This window comes from Macaca mulatta, chromosome 14 (genome assembly GCF_049350105.2).
Source record: "Macaca mulatta isolate MMU2019108-1 chromosome 14, T2T-MMU8v2.0, whole genome shotgun sequence".
Taxonomy (NCBI): Eukaryota; Metazoa; Chordata; class Mammalia; order Primates; family Cercopithecidae; genus Macaca; species Macaca mulatta.
The window spans coordinates 124,925,396-124,947,550 of NC_133419.1; the positions used below are offsets into that span (position 1 = coordinate 124,925,396).

The 22,155-nt window shown below is 38.0% G+C and overlaps 1 protein-coding gene across 1 annotated transcript; it reads right to left on the minus strand.

Annotated features, from left to right (window-relative positions):
- Positions 1–295: 295 nt before the first annotated feature.
- On the minus strand, positions 296–1,231 carry LOC715861 (olfactory receptor 8B12-like). Its single transcript, XM_015116154.2, has one exon. It carries the CDS (start codon positions 1,229–1,231, stop codon positions 296–298), a length of 936 nt encoding a protein of 311 aa, XP_014971640.1.
- Positions 1,232–22,155: the final 20,924 nt, after the last annotated feature.

The following is a 22,155-nucleotide window of genomic DNA, read 5'->3' on the forward strand; positions in this document are numbered from 1 at the left end:
TTCTGAGTCTCCAATGTGTGGTGTATTATATAAAGGGGAAAGATAAAATTATTCCTAAGCTCCATTCAACACTGAATATTCCATAGGTGTAGAAGTTTCTTCATAAAACAGGGAAGAGATGGGGGTGAGGGTGGGGAAGAATAAATCCACTCGGAAAAGAGAGTTAAAATTTTCTCTGTATACAGGATGGAAAGCACTGGAATCTTAGATTCTTCATTGAAAAAAAAATCATCACAAAAACAATCTGATTTTTAAAAATCCTAGTATCTCTTTTCTCAGTTTCTAAAATTTTTTTTCAAGAAAAGCTTATTCCGGAAAAGGGTCTCTTCAGGGCAAGTTTGACATCCCTATTCCTCAGGCTATAGATTAATGGGTTAAACATGGGTACCACAGTGGTATAGAACAGGGAGGACACTTTCCCCTGGTCCAGGGGCAAAATGGAAGGGGGTTTGAGGTACATAAAAGCTCCTGACCCAAAGAAAAGAGAAACTGCAATTATGTGGGAGCTGCAGGTACTGAAGGCTTTAGACCTGCCCTCAGCAGAACTAATGCAGAGAATGCTGGAAAGAATAAAACCATAAGAGATAAAAATGGCAACAATGGGCACCCCAATGCCAATGGTCACAACAATAAAGATGACCAGGACATTTATGTAAGAGCCGTTACAGGAGAGCTCAAGAAGGGGAAGGATGTCACACATGTAGTGATTGACAAGGTTGTCTGCACAAAAGGTAAGAAACACTATATTTCCTGTATGAGCCACAGCCCCAAAAACCCCCATCCCGTAGACACCCAACAAAAGGAGCAAACACGCCTGGGGAGACATGGTGACCGTGTACAACAGTGGGTTACAGATGGCCATGTAGCGGTCATACGCCATCGCTGACAGGATGAAGGACTCAGAAAAGACAAAGAAACAGAAGAAGAAGAGCTGAGTCATACACCCTGTGAAGGAAATAATATTCTTCCTTGAGACAAAACTTATCAGCATTTTGGGAATGATGGCAGTAGAGAAACTAAAATCTATGAGGGACAAGTTGAAGAGGAAAAAGTACATGGGAATATGCAGGTGAGAGTTGAGCCCTATCAGGGTTATCAAGCCCAGGTTCCCCACCACCGTGACCATGTAGAAACCTAGAAACAGGAGGAAAAGGGGGATCTGGAGTCCCGGCTGGTCGGTTAAGCCTGAGAGGATAAACTCTGTCACGGAGGAGGAGTTCTCGGCAGCCATTCTCTTCTAGGAAGAGCTGTGAAGGAAAAAGTCACTGAGAGAACAAGAAAGAGAGAATCCTCCCCTTCTTAAGAATGACATCGGAGCAGAGAGATTATTGAACTTCAAGAAGGTATTTCCTCATTCCCTTGTCTCTGTTTTCACCTTCCCCAAGTGCCTTTAGCCATCCTAGTAACTGTCTGAGGGTGACATTTGCAGAGTGAAGGCTGATGTGACTAAGGAGACAGTCAGCAGAGTTGTGCTGGGGCAACCCTCCAACCCTCGCCGTGGCCCTCTCGCTGTGTACTTCATTCCCTCTACAGCCCCTGATCAAGTAGGTAAAACCGGCGGCCCTTCTCCGGAGAGGTGGGAACCACTTGACCTTTCCAGACCTTCTACTTTGGGGTCTGTACTAGCCGGAGCGGTAAGATGAGGTTGTATTGTCCGCAGTCTTTACTGGCATGGCTGTGGAATTAGTATAGGATAATAATGAAGGAGTAATTATGGAATGTTATGCATTAAAGGCTAAGAAAAAAGAAGAGAAACATTTACCAAATGTATCTGAATGCTGTGTGGCATTAGGACCATCACCATTGCAGAAATGAGGATAGCAAACCTAAGCCACTTGCACAAAGCCGCAGTGCAACTGAGTTGCAGCAGCAGGAAAACTCCGTGGTCTGGCTCCCCTAGTCTGAGCTTTTAACCACTCTGCTGTGGCACCCAGTGGCTCAGACAGGCACTCACTCCCTTCAGCTTGGAGCCACAAGGCTGCTGTCTACTGCCTCTCTCCCATCTCTTTTGCAGAAATCCAACTGGCCTTGCTGAAAAGAACGTGGCAGCTTGGAGTCCAGACCCCGACTGCTTCTGCTTCTCCACTTTGAGGATCAAAGCCTCCAATTTATCTTGGTTCTTTTGCTGAGATGAAGAACACTATCTCTGATTGTGGCTTTGCCCCGAGGCTTCTGCCCAGCTTCCAGAGATGAGACAGCAGTCTTTCCTAACACAGTGGATAACAAGCGTCTGGAGAACTTTATTCTGGAGTAGAGACCTCAGAGTAGTTACAGGCTCCCGCAGGGCCATTGCCAGAGACCAAGTTCCCTAAGGAAAAGGAAATGTTTGTTTTCACACTTGATAATGCTCCATTGGGATTTTAATGACCTAATCTTTCATGCAGGTCACATGGTTCTAAGCACAATTTTTCTTGCTACCTTGTATTGAGAACTTACTGTGTAGCAAATACTGTATCTGACCCAGCACCTTCATACAGACACCAAGGATCCAACAACAATGTCCAGACAATTTTACCTCATTTATTTCTCACAGTACCTTCATAAATTAGACATGTTAATCTCCACTTTAAAAGTGAGAAGCACACACAGCTAAGAGATTCTAGAATCTTGAGTCACACTCTGGTCTGTCCAGCTCCAAATGCCACAGGGGCAAGGGACGCTGCTGAGCTTCTTAAGCAATCACAAGACAGTGTGCATAACTGACAACACCCAATTTTGTCTCCAGACACCAGAGTTGGCTCCTCTAAACATTGTCAAAACCATTTTCAGGAGGGGATCTCATTAATACAGGGACTAATATAGTTTCCCGTGGCAACTAGCCTTTCACACCCCTAACCAGGGGCTTTTGTGTATTAAGGATGATAGATTTCATAGCCAAGAAATACATCTCTATTTGGGGGAAATTAGAGCTTCAGTATGCCCACAGGTTAGATATGTTTTTGATCCTGCTTCGATGGCAGAAATATTCTTGGAGAAGTTATAAAATCTTAACACAAAAGCAGAAGTCCATCTTTAGGCAAGTTGCAGTGAAACCACCACACGCAAGCCCGTGTGTTTGTGAGGAAGTGCACACATCTCAGTGAAGACTTGCTCACTCTTAGCAATGAGGTTGCCTCATCTGTCGCTATACATGTAGAATTGTCCACACCCCGGAGTGACCCTAATGGATCCCTATCCCAGTCTCAGTCCCACTGCACAAAAGTTACAAAGTGAGAAAAACAATCCATTAAACAAAATGTACGTAAATCCATAAAGCAGGCTTTCCTTGAGATCCAAGTGCAAAGAAGACATTGGAGGTTCTCTGGAAGCTCTATGGGGGATTTTGTCTGTTACTTCAGAGACAGTTGCCATGACAACTGCATTTCCAAATGCATCTTTGGCAAGGCTTCTCTAAAGCTGTGTTACCTGATGACTCACTTCAGTACAAGCAGAAAGTAAAAAAAAAAAGAAAGAAAAAACTATCTGAAAATTTTTTTTCTTCTCGTATCTATTTCTTACTTAAACTATATATTATACATGTTACATTACAAAGCATGTGAACATTTACATACAATAAAATATCTTTACATATATGTCTCATGCATGTGTGTTAGCGCTCAGACTCCTGGTAGATCATCAAGTGGTGACAGTATGGCACGGGGGTCAATCACTAAACTTACTAGTTTCCCAACCACAATAAGAAGCCCAAACCTGGACAGAGAGCAGAGACAGCACTTGAAATCGTCATTTCAATAGACTTTAAATAGCCTTAATTAACTCCTGAGAAAGAAGACAGAATTAAATTCATCTAACACCAGTCATATGGGTCTGCAATGTCCTTAACGTTAAATTGATTTAATAAGTGTATTTAGCATGTATAGTAATATGCGAGGTCAGGGATACAAAAGGCATGGTTTGTGCCAGAAAGAAATGCATAGTCTAATAGAAACGCCTCCCATATTGGCTCATCTTTCTACTTCTGTCCCTTCATATTTCACATTTACCAGAATTCAATTCTGTGCCTTTTTTCCATGGTTTTTCTGCTTCCTTAAATTCTCAGTGAGTTACTTTGTTTCATGGCTTCAACAAACCGTCTATATGGATGACTGCCAAATTTGTGTCTTTAGTTCTCAGTTTCCTGTTAAGCTCCTTTCCTGTGTATCCCACATTTATTTTGGATATTTCTAAGAGGCTGTTCTCCAATCATCCCTGAACTTGAGTACAAAGATAAGTATATGGCTCTTTACCCCAAAAGTAAATGTCCGCTCAACCATTCCCTTTATTTATTTGGCTGTAATTAATGAAGAGAAAGTAGAATGTAGAACTTATAAAGTTAATCTAAGTCCTGCCTTTTCTAGAACCATCCCAGTTTATGCCTGTTATCTCAGAAAAGTTACTAGCATCTCCCCTTTCATTCTGAAATATGTCCTAGTTGAATAAGCATTCAGAGCATGAACTTTGGAATCTGGCAGAACTCAGCTCAAATCTCTGACACTTACAAACTTGTGATCTTGGGAAGTTTGTTTAACTCTTCTGTGAGTTTCTAGTGTTGTAATCTTAAAATGAGAAAAATACTGGTAATTCAAAGGATTGTTATAATGAATAAATAATGCACCTTCTGGCACGAAGACACACAAAAAATTACCTATTTTTATTTATTATTATTTCATAAATAATTCTTTTAAGTGTATTACTTTTATTTAATTTTATTAAATAAATAAAATTTACTTATCATTTATTAGAATAATAACAATTACTATCTCCTTGGATAAAAGTAATTGCAGAATGGGCTAGAACAGGAAGAGACTGAGAGGAAGGAAATCAGCTCAGAGGCCTTACACGAGAGTAGAAACACAGAGGATGAACAGTGCCACATGTTATGATATTATGATGAAATGCAGAACAGGGTTTGGCATCTCTGTGCTCGGAAAGAGAAAAACAGACACGAGGAGACATACATCAAGTTTCATTACATTTTCAAGCCCAGGGAAACAGGAGCAGAATGACAAGAATGGAGAAATAAGGAGGGAGAAGGGTAAAGAGCCGAGTTTTAGACAAAAATATGAAATATTAACAGGACCTCCAAATGACAAGGACCAGAAATAAGTATAAAACTGAACATCAGAACTTGGGTAAAGGGATCAGATACAAATGGAGGAATCATCTGAGCAGAAGTGGTCATGGAAAACTGGGGAAATAGTCACAAGGAGGAGTGTTTAAAGACAGAATAATCAGGACAAGGATTGACTCTTTCAAAAACACCAACAAATAGATAATGGAAGAAGGAAATTGACCAAAGGAAATGTCAAAAAATAAAAATAAAAAAGCAAATGTAGCAACCGAGAGCAAGCATTTGAGAAGAAAAATATCTGGAATTAAACCCCAACTGTGTTGCTCATTTCCTGGGTGAACTTGACTAAGTTCTTAACCCAATTAAGACTCAGTGACCCTATCTAAAAAAAAATAGGGATAACAATATTGAATTTGCAGATGTTTGTGAGAATTAAATTGTGTCCCAATGAATATTCATTTAGTAAATATTCGTGGGATTTATAAAATGTCACAGAAGCCAAACGTGGAGAGAATTTCAAGAGTGAGGAATATCTGTTACCAAGAGTTTCATGGGAAGAAAAAATGAAAAATAAGCTTAAACTAAGTCATTCTCTCACCTATCTATTCACTCATTTTTCCATATCACTCTTACTGTGCTTAGTCTAATAAAATTGTATACTATTCATTGATTATTTCAAGACTATATTTCATAAGGCCCAACTAGATTAAATACTTCTTCAAGGAAAATTTTAAATCCTATAGCTTTGGGGGTACAGTAACATAATCATTATTTATCAGATGATGACTACTTTATAGATGATCTTCAAAAAAATGATGAAGGTAATTAACTTGCACGTAACTATAATGCAATAAAAATCCATATAGCAAAATCATAATTCTGGGGATTTTCTTAACTACCTGAAATAATTAACCACAGGTTTTGATAAACATTTTATTCTCATGAAAAAAGTAATATGAGCTACACATAATTAAATTTACTGAAACTAAGTTGGAGAACTTCACTATGTTAACGTTGATACTGACATTCATTGACACTGAAATGACAATGATGTCAGAAGATTTCTGTCTGTCAAGGTCAAAGTGTTTGTAGAAGATATCTCCCCCTTTCTTGTAGGTGCTGGCAAAAGAAAGTAGCTAAATGGCAGAAATTGCTCTGAAGGCTTTAGCTAGAGAGCTGCCAAGAAACTTAAAACTTCTCAAAACTGAATTCTCTTTCCTAGGGGACTTAAAATTCTGGAAAAGTGCTAATTTATGCAAAGATACTGTAAAATCTATCATTTACAAGGAGTGTAAAGAGTACAAAAGAAATCAAGACTGTGCTAGAAAGTACAATATGGTGGGGTTAATCAGGACAAACCTATAAAAAACCTTCAAGCAATTTACTGGAAGTGAAGTACGTGGTTTGATGAGTAGAAGCAGGGAAATTATTCCAAGCATAACAGAGGCATCTTAATTGACTAATAATAAAATTAAATTAAATGTCTTTTATGTGCACAGAAACTAAGCGGTTTTATGAAGAAAGGAGGGTAACAACGTTTTCTTGTTGGATAGACTCCTCTCTAATCCTAATTGCAGGATTGAAGAGACTGTCTACAATTTCTAAAGACTTCCGAAAAGAAAAGCCACACGCTCTCTCAGTGATGCATTCCAATATTTTGCAAATCTTTCGCTCAGGAACTTTATCCTGGTGACCAACAGAAATCAATAGGCAATGTAGCATCCTAGATGCTAGGATTAGGAGTCTAAAGATCTGGCTGTGGTCATGCAGTCTTGGAGAAGTGACTGAGTTGTCCTTGCCTGGAAATTCCTCCCCTATAAAAGGAAAGTTAAGACCTGCCTTATAGATTGCTGGAGCCCAAGAGTTTGAGATCAGCCTGGGCAACTTGGTGAGACCTTGTCTCTATTTTATTTTATTTAAGAAAGAATTACTAGACCAACCAAGAAGCAGGAAAATGTGGCCCATAACCCCAAAGAAAAATTGATTACTAAAAAGAGATTTTAAAAGGATAGAAATGGTATTCGTGAAAGAGAGCTGTAAAACAACTGTTGGACTGGACAGTGTCTCATGCCTGTAATCCCAGCACTTTGGGAGGCCAAGGCAGGTGATCACTTGAGCTCAGGAGTTTGCGACCAGCCTGGGCAACGTGGTGAGACCCTGTCTCTACAAAAACTACAAAAATCAGCTGGACGTGGTGGCATATCGCTATAGTCCCAGGTACTCAGGAGGCTGAGGTAGAAGGATCACTTGAGCCCATAAGGCAGAGATTTCAGTGGGCCCAGATCGCACCACTGCACTCCAGCCTGTAATCCCAGAACTTTGGGAGGCTGAGGCAGGTGGATCACAAGGTCAGTAGATCGAGACCATCCTGGACAACATGATGATACCCCGTCTCTACTAAAATCCAAAATATTAGCCAGATGTGGTGGCACGCACTTGTGGTCCCAGCTACTCGGGAGGCTGAGGGAGAGGATTCGCTTAGGCCCAAGAGGCAAGGTTGCAGTAAGCCGAGGTCGTGCCACTGCACTCCAGCCTGGCAACAGAGCTAGACTCTGTCTCAAAAAAAAAAAAAAAAAAATTAAAAGACTGTTATAACTGTTCCCAGGAAGTTAAAGGAAAACGTGAACAAAGAGAAGACATGAGAAAGAGTCAAATGGAACATCTAGGTATGAAAACTACAACATCCGAAATAAAGCTGAGATAATTCCACTCCCACTTCTCTCACTGACACAACAAACTCTTCTTCAAAAATCCCTGTAAGGTCAATGGTTTGCTTTGCTGGACAAGACCCCTCCCTTACTAGGTAAAAAATCAATTCAAATTTGAAGTTTTAAATTGATTTTTTGAGTTGTGATCTCATGTTTTGACAATTATGAGGATCCCAAGGTTACTCTGAGGACTCTAACTTGAAAATAAATAAAGGTGTGCTCCCCAGGAAAACAACAACAACAACAACAAAAACCTGCCTTATATATGCCACAACATTCTTGAATAGATCAAACCAGCAGTTGTTAAATTCGATGAACATTTTTCAGTCTCTTTTTACGTGACACAGAGGACAGCTAACTCCTTGAAACACTCATCTTCCTTCTTTCAAGGCACATCATCCTTCTAGTCTTCCTCCAACTTCTAGCTACTTCTCAGTCTCCTTCAAGGGCAAAAGTTGGATATTCCTCAGGGTTCTAGCCTCAGTCTTCTTCTCTTGGCTTTCTACTTAGGCACTCCAAAATATTGTCTACTCTCCTGTCTCATATTACCCTCTGCTGATGACTTCCAGATCTGTATGTCTGTCCACAGCTGAACACTCAACAGACATCTAAAATTCAACACATTAAAAAATCGATATCACAATCTTTCCTCCAAAAACTTCTCCTTCCCCTATATCTTCCATCTTAATAACCAACACCATTTTCCCAGCTGCTGAATCACCTACATCAATACTAAAGTCAATTTGATTCTAACTTTTAAGAGTCAGGCCAGTGCCCTGAAAATCAGTTCACTGAAATGTTAACTTACCAACAGGACAATTTACCAAAACCCAGTTCAACAATGAGCAATTTGCAAAACTTCATTATTCCTTTTAACAACTTATTTCTTACGAGTACTATACATATGCATTAGAAAAATTATAAAATACAAAGTATTTTATAGTATTTTATACATAGTATTTTACAATAGAGCAGGAAATAAAAACTATTCATATTTCCACCACCCATAAATAACCACTGTTAAGATTTAGGTGCATTATGTTTGGTGTTAGATTATATTGTACATAGTATCTTGAAATATTTTTTAAACTATATATCATTGGCATCTTCTTATGTCAATAAATAAACTTAAACATTATTTTCAATAGCTTTATGATATCCCTTCAATGGGAGTACTATCATTTCATATGTCAATTCTTTGTTTGACATTTTATTATGTCCAGTTTTCACTATGATAGATACAGCAGCGATGAATATGCATTTTTGGAAACCTAACCATTTATTTTCTGAGGATAAATTCCTAGAAGTCAAATTGCTAAGTCTAAAAATATGCTCTTTAAGAAGATTGCGGAAATGTTCTCAAGAAAGGCTTTTGCAATAACACTCCTACCAGCAATGTCTGAGTATATCTTTTTCTCCATGTCTTTTCTAACAATTTCCTAATACATCCAATACATGCTAAAAATGCCATCACATTGTTTTAATTCATACTTCTTCGATTATATGTTAGGCTTTAGGAATTTATTTTTATATTTCTTGAACTTACCCATTTACACACATTATAGTAATATTTAAATCTACTTTATTGTATAGCCATTATGGAAAACAGTTTGGAGATTCCTCAAAAATTTTTAAATAGAACTACCTTATGATCTAGCAATCCCATTACTGGGCAAATATCCAAAGGAAATGAAATCAGGATATTGAAGACATGTCTGCACTTCCACGTTTATTGTAGCACTATTCACAATAGTCAAGATATGGAATCAAACTAAATGCCCATCTAATAAAAAATGGATAACGAAAATATGGTATATATACAGAATGGAATACCTTTCAGCCATAAAGCAGAATGAAATCTTATCTTTTGCAGCAACATGGAAGAAACTGGAGGACATTATGTTGAGTGAAATAAGCCAGGCACAGAAAGACAAATACTGCATGCTCTCACTCAAATGTGGAAGCTAAAAATGTAAGGTGACTATGGCAAATAACAATGTAATGTATATTTCAAGATAGCTAGAAGAAAAGATTTGGGATGTTATCACCACAGGGAAATGATAAATGTTTAAAGCGATTAATATAGTGATTAGCCTGATTTGGTCATTATAAAATGTATACATGCATTGAAACATCACACTGTACCCCATAAATATATACAATTATTATATGCCAACTGTAAGTTTAAAAGTAATTAATAAAAATAAAATAAATACTTTATTGAGGTATAACTGAAGTAAAATAAACTCAATTGATGTATACAATTCAGTAATTTTTGACAAATGTATATATTCATGAAACCAGCACTCAGTCAAGATATATGTCATTGTCATTGCCATAAAAGTTCCCTGGTATAATAAATGACCTCAAGCTTGGTCTGAGCCAACTATTGCCTGATTTCAGTCACTATGCATTGTTTTTGCCTGTTATCAAATTTTGTAAAAATGTTATCATTCAGTATATACACTTTTCTGTCAAGTTCCTTTCATTCAGCATAAACATTTTTGAAGCCTTCATGTTGTTGGGTGTATCAATACCCAACAACGTGAATGCATTTATTGTTGAATAATAGTCATTCATATTAATAGATCACAATTTGTTTACTCCTTTGCACATTGAGAGAAATTTGGATCGTTTCCAATTTGGGACTAATGTAAATAAAAGCTTCTCAAATATCCATATGTAAGTCATTTGGTGGACATATGCTTCCATGTCACTTAGATAAATATCTTAGCAGCGGAATTGCTAAGTGAGCTAGAATGTGTACTTTTAATTATGTAAAAATCTGCCAAAATGTTTTCCAAAGTGGTTGTGCCATTTTACACTCCTATAAGCAATACTGAGAGTTTCAGGTTCTCACCAACGCTTGGTGTTGTCAGTATTTTTAACTTAGCCATTCTATTGGGTATGAAATGGTGTCACAATTTTCTTTACATTTCTCTCACCATTAGTGATATTAATCCTATTTTCATGTTCTTGTAGACCAATTTGGCTATTTATGTATTTCTTACGTGGCTATTATGTTTTCTTATTATTGCCTCTAGATATAAGTCATTTGTCAAATACATTTTGAAAATATTTTCTCTCAGTCAGTGGACTGTTTTTCATTTTCTTGGTAGTATTTGCAAGAAACAGAGTTTTAAATTTGTATGAAGTCCCATTTATATTGTGGTTAGTGATGTTTTTTGTTCTGTCTAAAATTCTTTGCCTAGCCCAAGGTTATAAAAGCTTTTTTGTTCTTCTACGTATTCCTTTAGAACTTGTATTATTTTTGTTTGTTTTCCTTTTTAAAATTTATTTATTTTCAATTTTGATAGGTAAATAGTAGGTGTATATATTTATGGAGTACATGAGATGGCTTCATATAGACATGCAATGTGAAATAAGCATGTTGTGAAGAATGGGGTATCTATTCCCTCAAGCATTTATCTTTTGAGTTACAAACAATCCAACTGCATTCTTTATTTTAAAATGTACAGTTAAATTATTACTGACTATATTCACCCTGTTGTGCTATCAAATAGTAGGTCTTATTCATCCTTCCTAAATTTTTTTGTATCCATTAACCATCTCCATCTTCCTTTTCCCCCTATTACCTTCCCAGACTCTGGTAACCATCCTTCTACTCTCTATGTCCATGAATTCAACTGTTTTGATTTTTAGATCCCACAAATAAGTGAGACCATGTGATTGATGTTTGTCTTTCTGTGCTTGGCTTATTTCATTTAACATGATGACCTCCAGTTCCATTCATGTTGTTGCAAATGATAGGATCTCATTCTTTTTTATGGGTAAATAGTACTCCATTGTGTATACATACCACATTTTCTTTATCCATTCATCTATTGATGAACAATTAGATTGCTTCCAAATCTTGGCTACTGTGAACAGTGCTGCAACAAGCATGGGATTGCAGATGTCTTTTTGATATGCTGATTTCCTTTCTTTTCATTGATTGATGGATCATATGATAGCTTTATTTCTAATTTTTTGAGGAATCTCCATAGTGGTTGTATTAATTTTCATTCCCACTAACATTGTGCGAGGGTTCCCGTTTTCCACATCCTCACCAGAATTCGTTATTGCCTGTAATCTGCATATAAGCCATTTTAACTGGGGTGAGATGATATCTGATTGTAACTTGGATTTGCCTTTCTCTGATGATTAATGATTTTGAGCACCTTTTCATATACCTGTATTCCAGTTGTATGTCTTCTTTTAAGAAATGTCTATTCAAATCTTTTGCCCATTTTTGATTAGATTATTAGAGTTTTTTCTTATAGAGTTGTTTGATCTCCTTACATATTCTGATTATTAATACCTTGTCAGATGGGTAGTTTGCAAATATTTTTTCCCATTCTGTGGATTGTCCAATTAAACTATGTTATATCATTTGGTATGGTTCCAAATTTAATGAGTTTCTACACTTTTTTAGTCCTTTTACTATCCAAAATGTTCCTTATTTTGGATTATTTCTATTATTATACTTTCAAGTTTGTAGATCTTTCTTTCCTGCAGTGTCTAATCTATTAACCTTATTCAGTGTATGCTTTATTTCAGATTTTTTTTTTTTTTTTTTTTTTTTTTTTTTTTTTGAGATACAGTTTTGCTCTTGTTGCCCAGGCTGGAGTACAATGGCATGATCTCAGTTCACCACAACCTCCACCTCCCAGGTTCAAGCGATTCTCCTGCCTCAGCCTCCCAAGTAGCTGGGATTACAGGCATGTGCCACCACACCTGGCTAATTTTGTATTTTAGTAGAGTTGGGGTTTCTCCCTGTTGGTCAGGCTGGTCTCAAACTCCTGACCTCAAGTGATACACCCTTCTTGGCCTCCCAAAATGCTGGGATTATAGGCATGACCTACCACATCCAGCCCAGATATTGTATTTTCATCTCTAGTACTTCAACTTAGGTCTTCATTATACTTTTCATTTTTCCCTGCGTTGTGTTAATGTTCTCCTTTTCATTCTTGAGCGTGTTTTTAACACATATAACAACTTTTTTAAGGTCTCTGCCTATTAATTTCATCATTGTTGTCATTTCTGGGTCTATTTCTATTGATTGCTCTTTCTTCTGGTTATGCTTATATTTTCCTGCTTCCTTTACTGGTTACATTTTATTGGATGCCAGAAATTGTGATTTTTTTACATTATCGAGTGGAAGATTTTGTTGTATTCTTTTTAAGATGATCAGATACTTTTCTGGCACATAATTAAGTTATTTACATATAAGTTTGACTATCCCAAGTCTTGTTTTAAAGCTTTATTAGGAAGATTCAAAGCTGTTTCACTCTTTTAAACTCTCTACCTAATGCGGTATGTATTATGAGATGCCTACACAGTGGCTTGAAGGACATCAAACTATTTCAAGCTTTTTATAAGTTTCTGAAGTTTTTTGACCACTCGTTTCATGTAGTCCTTCACTCTGAAGTTTTATCCCACACATATGCAGATCAAGTTTTATCCCACACATATGCAGATCAAGAAATAGACGTTCCTCTGCAGATCTCTGATTTTCTATGTATAGCTCCCCCACTCTTGGGTATTCTGCCCTGCATCATCTAGCCACATACATCTTTCCAAATACTGACTTCTGATTTTTCAACTTAGAAATTGCTGATCTCTTTCTTTTGACCACTCTAGATTGTGGCATGAAAAATACCTATAGGCAAGAAAACCAAGACAATCATCACAGGGCTCATGTTTTGTTTTGTTTTGTTTTGTTTTTTCCTTTCCCTTTTTTCAGAAATCAGTTTGACATTGTCTGTTGTCAAACATCAGAAAAGTTTTGTTTCATTTATTTTGCCTGATTGTCTAGTTGTTTATGGCTCAAAGACAATTTCAATAGGAGTTTATCTTTCATGGATGGCAGTGGAAATTCACTCACTAAATTTTAACTATGCTGAATCGCTATGTTGAAAAATTATTCAAATTCAAAAAATATTATTTTCACTCACATGGAATTTTTTTTGCTCATCCATAAGGTAAATCATAAAATCTAAGCATCAAAATAGCTTAATGTAATTTCATCTAATGACCCTTCTTGTTTATAATGTAGGAATCTTTAGCCAATGTCAGGCAATTGACCTTCAAGGAACTTACATTCACCACTGTATAAATTATTCAACACAATCTACCAAACTAACTACCTCTAGCAAATAACTTATGAGAAAAAAAACCATCTGCTTTTATAAATTATGTTTTCTTATGTTTTTACTCATTAGATAGAAAGGAGAAATGAAAAAAAAATTATCATAAGAAGATGCTCCAGTGACAGCAGTTGTTTCTCGAGATCAACTGTGAACTGCCATTTTTACTTAGATGTACCAAGATCTCGGCATCTACACATGATTACCATCAACTGAATGTCTTCTCTGCATTGATGATGTTTGCTCTAAAAATGGGCTAACTATAAATAGCATTTTGAAATCAATAGAATAGAAACAGAGAAATGGTAAAGCATAAGAGATCTTGATATTATTCTATAGAACACATTTGCTGTGAAGAGAGAAAGTGGCTAAGGATTCTGATCACTAAGAATCCCAGGATTTAAGAACATGCAGAGAGAGGCATCAGGGAAAATGCCCACTTTCCTCTCATATCATTTTGTTCTTGGTTAGTGAGCTGCATTATATGCTTTTTCTAGTTCTACCTACTCCTAATCCTGATTCAATCTTTTTCTGAATCCTCCGGTCACAGTAGACAGCAAACAATCTCAGATCTTTCTTCAGTGCTTTATTTTACTGAAGAGAAACTGTATTCCAGGCCTAATTTACCCAGTTCTTCAAGGTACAAATTAATTCTAGTTCAGTATACACAAAACTGTCAAATAACATAATCTTTACTTTCTTCTGTGGTTGAACTTCTCTGCCTACCCAGAGACACAGAGTTCAATGCCCAGAAAATGCCACAAATAATTAAGACAGAATTCCTATAGGTTGGAACCTGATACAATTATTTTTAAGGTTCCCTAGGTGATCATAATGTATAGCTAGAATTAAGGATAACTACCCTAGGACCTCAGGTTCAATGAAAAATTTGAACAAATTCCAGATGTCTAATGAAAACTCATACTTGTACAGCAACTGAATATCTGGAAAACATTTCCATGTATATTATTGATTTTTATTTTTAAAACAGTCTTGAGAATTGATATTATAACTCTGTTTTTTGGAAATAAGACTTAACTTGTGATCATTGTCCCATGCTACTAGGATTTGAGATGAGATGAGCTCATGTTTTCATTTTGGGGGTAATATTTTGGAACTACATAGATGACAAGGGAAATACCATCTCTAGGACAAAATACGTCTTTAATTCCAAGAAATAAGATATACTAGTAGTGGCCTCTAAGGTAATTAAGGAAGATAAGGTTAGTAAAACTCCAGATGGAGTTTTTTCCCACCTTCATGATCTCCAAAACACTCCAAAATTGCCTGAATCCTAGAAAATATTAGAAGGAGTGAGGAGATAAACAGTAAGGAAAGAATTCAAGATAACACACTCAGGGGCAGATGCTTATATCTAGCCTAACTAGAAAGGCTCATACATAGCCTTCCTTAGTCTCTTCTCTCCCATCCCTGCAGACCTCCCACCCAGGGGAGGAGTGAGTTGCTTGACTACAGAAAATCACTCCACACTTTGGGAGGCTGAGGCAGGTGGAACACTTGAGGCCAGGAGTTCGAGACCAGTCTGGCCAATATGGTGAAACCCCATGTCTACTAAAAATACAAAAATTAGCCAGGCATGGTGACACATGCCTGTAATCCTAGCTAACTGGGAGACTGAGATGGGAGAATTGCTTGAACCCATGAGGCGGAGATTGCAGTGAGCCAGGATCACGTCACTGCACTCAAGCCTGGGTGACAGAGTGAGACTCTGTCTCGAAGAAAATAAAAGAAAAAAAAAATCACTCTACAGTGACAGAGTTCATTCTCAGGGAATTAACAAAGCAACCAGACTTTCAACTTCCTCTCTTTTTCCTCTTCCTCAGGATCTGCTTGGTCACCATGGTGGGGAACCTGGGCATGATCTCCTGATTTGGCTGAACTCTCAGCTTTACACTCCCACTACTACTTTTTCAGCAATCTGTCACTCATGGATCTCTGCTACTCCTCTGTCATTACCCCTAAAATGCTGGTGACCTTTGTGTCAGAGAAAAACATCATCTCCTATGTAGCGAGGGGCATCAGGGAAAATGCCCCTTTCCCTCTCAAATCATGTTGCTCTTGCATTATATGCTTTTTTCTAGTTCCAAATCCATTTTATGAAGCTACTATTACCCTAATACCGAAGCCAGACAAAGACACTATAAGGAAAAATAAAAAAGTATAGACCAATCTCTGATGAAAATAGATGAAAACATCCTCAACAAAACACTAGCAAACTAAATTCAACAGTGCATTTAAAGGATCATATACCATTATCAAGTGGGATTTATCCCAGGGATGCAAGAATGGTTCAGTATAAACAATCAATGAATATAACACATCATATTAAAAGAATGAAGGATTTTTAAAAATCACATAATCAGCTGGGTGTGGTGGCTCATGCTTGTAATCCCAACACTTTGGGAGGCCGAGGCAGGAAGACCACTTGAGGTCAGAAGTTCAAGACCAGCCAGGGCAACGTGGTGAAACCCCATCTCTACTAAAAATACAAAAATTAGCCGAGTTTGGTGGCACATGCCTGTAATCCCAGTTACTTGGGAGGCTGCAGCAGGAGAATCGTTTGAACACAGGAGACTGAAGTTACAGTGAGCTGAGATTGCACCACTGCACTCCAGCCTGGGTGGCACTCCATCTCAAAAAAAAAAAAAAAAAAAAAAAACCAATCACATAATCATCTCAATGGATCCAAAAAAATCATTCAACAAAATTCAACACTTTTTCATAACAAAAACACCCAATAAACTAAGTACAGAAGGAATGTATCTCAACATAATAAAACCATATATGGCAAGCCCACAGGAAACATCATAATGGTAAAAAATGGAAAGGTTTCTCCTTAAGGTCTGGTACAAGGCAAGAATGCCCACCCTCACCATTTCTATTCACCATGGTATTGGAAGTGCTAACTTGAGCAATTAGGCAGCAAAAGGAAGTAAACGTCATCCAAATCAGAAAGTAATAAAATTATCTTAGTTTGCAGATGATACAATCTTATATTTAGAAAACCCTAAAAACTCCACACATAAAACAACTGTTAGAGCTAATAAACAAATTTAGTAAAGTTGCAGGATACAAAATCAACAAACAAAAGCATTAGCATTTCTATACACTAACAGTGGCCTATGTAAAAAGGAAATTAAGAAAGCAATCCCACTAACAATAGTATCAAAAATAATAAAATACTTAGGAATAAACTTAACTGAGAAAGTGAAAAACTTACACACTGAAAACTAAAATATTGATAAATGAAGTTAAAGAAGACACAAATAAATGGATAGACATCTATGTTTATGGATTGGAAATTTTAATAGTGTTAAAGTGTCCATACTACCCAAAGTGATCTACAAATTCAATGCAATCTCTACCAAAATCCCAGTGGGATTTTTTTTGTAGACGTGGAAAAAGATCCTGAAATTCATATGGAACCGAAAGAAAAACAGAATCACACTGGAGGCATTACATGTCTTGATTTCAAAATATATTACAAAGCTACAGTAATCAAAATAGTATGGTACTGGCATAAAAACAGACGCACAGACCAATGGAATAGAATAAAGATCCCAGAAATAAATCCATGCATATACAATCAACTGATTTTCAAGAAGTATGCCAAGAGTACACAATAGGAAAGGATAATCTCTTCAACAAATCTTGTTAGGAAAACTGCATATCAACATGCAAAAGAATCAAACTGGACCTCTATCTTACATCATACACAAAAGTCAACTCCAAGCGATGAAAGGCAAACATAAGACCTAAAACTGTAAAACTCCTTGAGAAAAACATGGAGGAAAAGATTTTTAACATTGGTCTTGACTATGATTTCTTGGATATAACACCAAAAGCATAGGCAACAAAAGCAAAAATAGACAAGTGGGACTACATCAAACTAAAAAGTTTCTGCACAACGAAAGAAACAATCAACAGAATGACAAAGTAATACATGGAATATATTTGCAAACCATGTATCAGATGAGAGGCTAATATTCAAAATGTATAAGAAACTTCTACAACTCAATAGCAAAATAAATACAAAAATAATCCAATTAAAAATAGGCAAAGGACTTGAAGAGATATTTTTTCAAGGACATACAAATTGCCAGCAGGTATATGAAATGATATTTAACATCACTAATCATCAAAGAAATGTAAGTCAAAGCTATAATGAGAAACCACTGTCTACCTGTTAGGATAGTTATTATTTTAAAAAATATATATATATATAGCAACTGTTGGTGAGGATGTGGAGAAATTTGTACACAGTTGATAGGCACATAAAATGGGATAGCCACTGTGGAAAACAGTATGGGGATTCCTCAAAAAATAAAAAATAAAACTACATATAATCCAGCAATCCCACTTCTGGGGATATATCTAAAAATGTTGAAATCAGGATTTTTTTTTTTTTTTGAGACTCAGTTTCACTCTTATTGCCCAGGCTGGAGTGCAATGGTATGATCTTGGCTCACTGCAACCTCTGCCTCCTGGGTCCAAGCGATTCTCCTGTTTCAGCCTCCTGAGTAGCTGGGATTATAGGCATGCACCACCACGTCCAGCTAATTATTGTATTTTTAGTAGAGATGGTGTTTCACCATGTTGGCCAGGCTGGTCTCAAACTCCTGACCTCAGGTGATCCACCCGCCTCGGCCTCCCAAAGTGCTGGGATTACAGGCATGAGCCACTGCACCCAGCTGACGTTAGGATCTTGAAGAGATGTCTGCACTCCCATGTTCATTGCAGCATTATTCACAATAGCCAAGATATGGAAACAACCAAATGTACATCAACAGATGAATAGATAAAGAAAATTCATCAATGGGAATATTATTCAGTCTTAAAGAAAGAAATCCTGTCCTATGCTACACCATGGATGAAACTTGGGACATTATGCTAAGTGAAATAAGAGAGTTACAAAAAGACAAATACTGTATGTTTCCATTTACATGAGATATTTAAAATGTTCAAATTCGTAGAAACAGAAAGTAGAATGGTTACCAGGGGCTGGGGGTGTGTGGGAAAGTGGGAGTTGTTGTGTAAGGGTATACAGTCTCAGAGCTGCAATATGAAAAGTTTCTGGAGCTCTGTCACACAACAATGTGAATATACTTAATGCTACTGAACTGTACACATAAAATGGTCAAAATGGTATATTTTCCATTCTGTTTTTACAATTAAAAATTTAAAAATTAAAAATAAATCTAATAAAGTATTATAAAATATGTTTCTACCTCTTGCTTTGACAAGCTACCTTTATAGTCCTGCAAAGCCAGATTCAAATTAGAGTCCTGAGAATCTTCAAAGTTCTATGTCAGAAGGTGGCCAGGGAAAGCTGCCCTGGCTCCCAGGTGCCTGCTCATGGCCCAAAGCTTCCCTCCTCCACTTCCCACTGCCAGCTGGGTGAGGGTTAGTGTTGGGTTATGGTTAGGGTTAGAGCCGGGAAAGAAGCTTACGCAGGCCCTGGAAGATGAGGAATCTAGCCCCAAACTAGAATCTATGTGTGATCTTTCAGGCCTGACTATAGCAATTACCAAGACACACAAGCAATGTCTTTGTGTGGCAGGCCTCGCGAGGAAAATCTGCCCTCCCCTTACCAAACTTGGTGCATAGCCAATGCATTGCAGCCTCTAAGAGAGTTGCCATCAAGGACGCACACCCTTCCCCGGCCCCTCCCACCCTGGCCCCCAACCTTGTGTATGTCTGCATTCCTACCCTAGATGCTTCCATTCAGAGACCTCCTCGATGGAGGGAGTGAGGGAAGGGGAACCTTTGCTGAAACATTGCTCTAGGGTGTCTGCCACAGAAGAGACTTGAAGACACCTTTCTTTAGTACTCAGACTTTTCCACACAGAGAACATCCCCTCTCACAGACCCCAATCCTTTCCCCACTCCCACCCCATCTGGGCTGATCCACCTGACCCTTCCCAGTGCTGTGCGGTTCTGCAGGGGGAGAGGGCACCACCTTCTTTCTCTTTTTGCCTCTTGCTTACACTATAAGTAAGCGAATAAAGGCTTCCTTGTCACTTTCAGTTTGTGTCTGTCTTAGAAATGGGAGCACAGGCTCCAGCTAGATGCTTTCCCTTTGGTTCTGCAGACTAATTTGGAAGATGTGGTCAGTGGATGGCCAGAGCAGAGCCCAGGAAAAGAGGCCCTCTCAGCAAGGCTAAGAAGGTCCACAGATGCACTCTCTTACCGCTAGTATTTGACATATCACTGTTTCTCTACCTCTCCTCCTACCTCCAAACTAGCTAAGCCCACAATTGAAATAAAAAGTAACATTTGTCCTTCACACTACAATTTATAAAGCACATTAACACTCAATATCAATTAATCTTACATTCTTATGATCTCATAACATTATCCCATTTTACAGATAAGAACACAGGTTAAGCAACTTGCCCAAAGGCGCAAGTGAGAAATTGACATCCCGACCCCATATCTTTTAACTATAGATTTCAAAATTCATACTTTTTTAAACTATAGCTTTCAAAGATTCAGGCTTTTTAAACTATAAATTTCAAAATTCATGTGAAATTCTACTACTCAGCCTTGCCATGCATCTCCCAGCTTTGCAGGAGGATCTAATCTGGTCTTTAAAAAGCTTCAAAAAGTTTGGGGCGGAGGATTTTATCACTAAATGCAGAGAGGGTATAAAAAAAAACTGTCAGAGCTCAGATCTAAAACCATTATGGCAGAAAGAATAAAACACAAGGCCAGCAATCTCTGGCAAGGTCTTAATGCTCCATTCTCATCCCAAAACACAAAATGGGGGTCTTTAATGCACTTAAACAAATGCTAACCAAATTCCACACCAGCTACTTGGAGGACATGTTCTCAAGCCCTCAATCTTCATACCACCCCAATGAAAATACTTCATTAATGAAAGGACAATAGAAAGCCACTGGGCTCTATCTGTTCCGAGATGCAGCTTGCAGCAGCCCCGGATAAAGTCTGACCCTCCTCCAGAAAAGATCCACTCAAGTTATGCCTCTCTCTAATTACCAGGATGCTTGGACAAGCGCCTAGCATTTTATATAGAGAATCATCTCTGCTCCCAGCACAAATAAATACAAGACTGCAGCTGCAGACACTGTCTGCTCAGAGCCAGCTTCCTGCAGTTAGCATGTTGTCACCCTATCCTAGGATCCCATCTAGCCACCTCTGCACCCCAAGCTCAGCAGGACCATGTCATTTACTCACACAGCTACAGAGGACCTGCTGTCAGATGCCCTGTTGCCTCACTAGTGACCCTGCCTCAAGGGACTAGGCTTGGATTCACCTCCCCCGACCACACAACCCAACCAAATGGTCAAGTTTATAGCTATATCCCCCATCACCACCACCAAATGGTCGTTTGTAGCTGCAACCTTCCCCTGTTGAAGTCCCTGACATTTGACCCGGAATTATCTGGTGAATTGTCTCAGAGCAGCAAAGCATCTCGCCACCTTCTACTACTCTATCCATAGGTTTTGGAGCAACACAGCTCCAAGTAAGAATCCCTCAGTGACTAGATTTCTTAATCTTGGGCTGGGTTGAGTTACCCAACAGGCAGATCAACTGTATGCTTTGGACACCAGCACAGCGAGTGACTTTGAAAAGCATTTCTAAAATTGTATAATGAAAACAGCAACCACAGTGAAACTCTAAAGAGAAACTGCTTTAATTTCTGCAAATATGTAAACTTGAATTAAAACTTTTTAATTTTGAATTTCCAGTGGGTGGCCTCTAAAGGTCTGAATCAGGTCATGCTTTAGCAAGTTATGTATCCTCTCCAAGACCTCTTTATCCTCACCTCCCAGGAGACTGATTGCATCACCTAAGTGACAAAATGCCTGCCACTTGATAGGTGGTAAGTAATCGTCACTTCCTTTCCCTTCTTTCTCTACTTCCCTGTGTTTCTCTCTACAAACTCAAGACACACAAATATAAGCAAACACACATATCTGTCTTTTTAGGTTCCAACTCAGCAACTCCACAACCCCTATATTCTGAGTCAGAATATCTGGCTGAACTGAACTCCACAACCCCTATATTCTGAGTCAGAATATCTGGCTGAACTGGGGCAAACAGCAGGTGCTGTCCCCTGTCACACTCTGTACTACTGTGGCCCAGCAGGTACCAACCCAGAAAACAGGAGCATGGCAGGAGGCAGGGGAAGAAAACTGGAAGAGTAGAAAAATAGATAAAGAAGTGGCCTCTAAGGACTCCTAGATGGTGGCTCTCCAAGTCC

Excerpts from the sequence above, each read along its gene's own strand:
- LOC715861 (XM_015116154.2), bottom strand. The coding sequence starts at position 1,231 with ATGGCTGCCGAGAACTCCTCCTCCGTGACAGAGTTTATCCTCTCAGGC.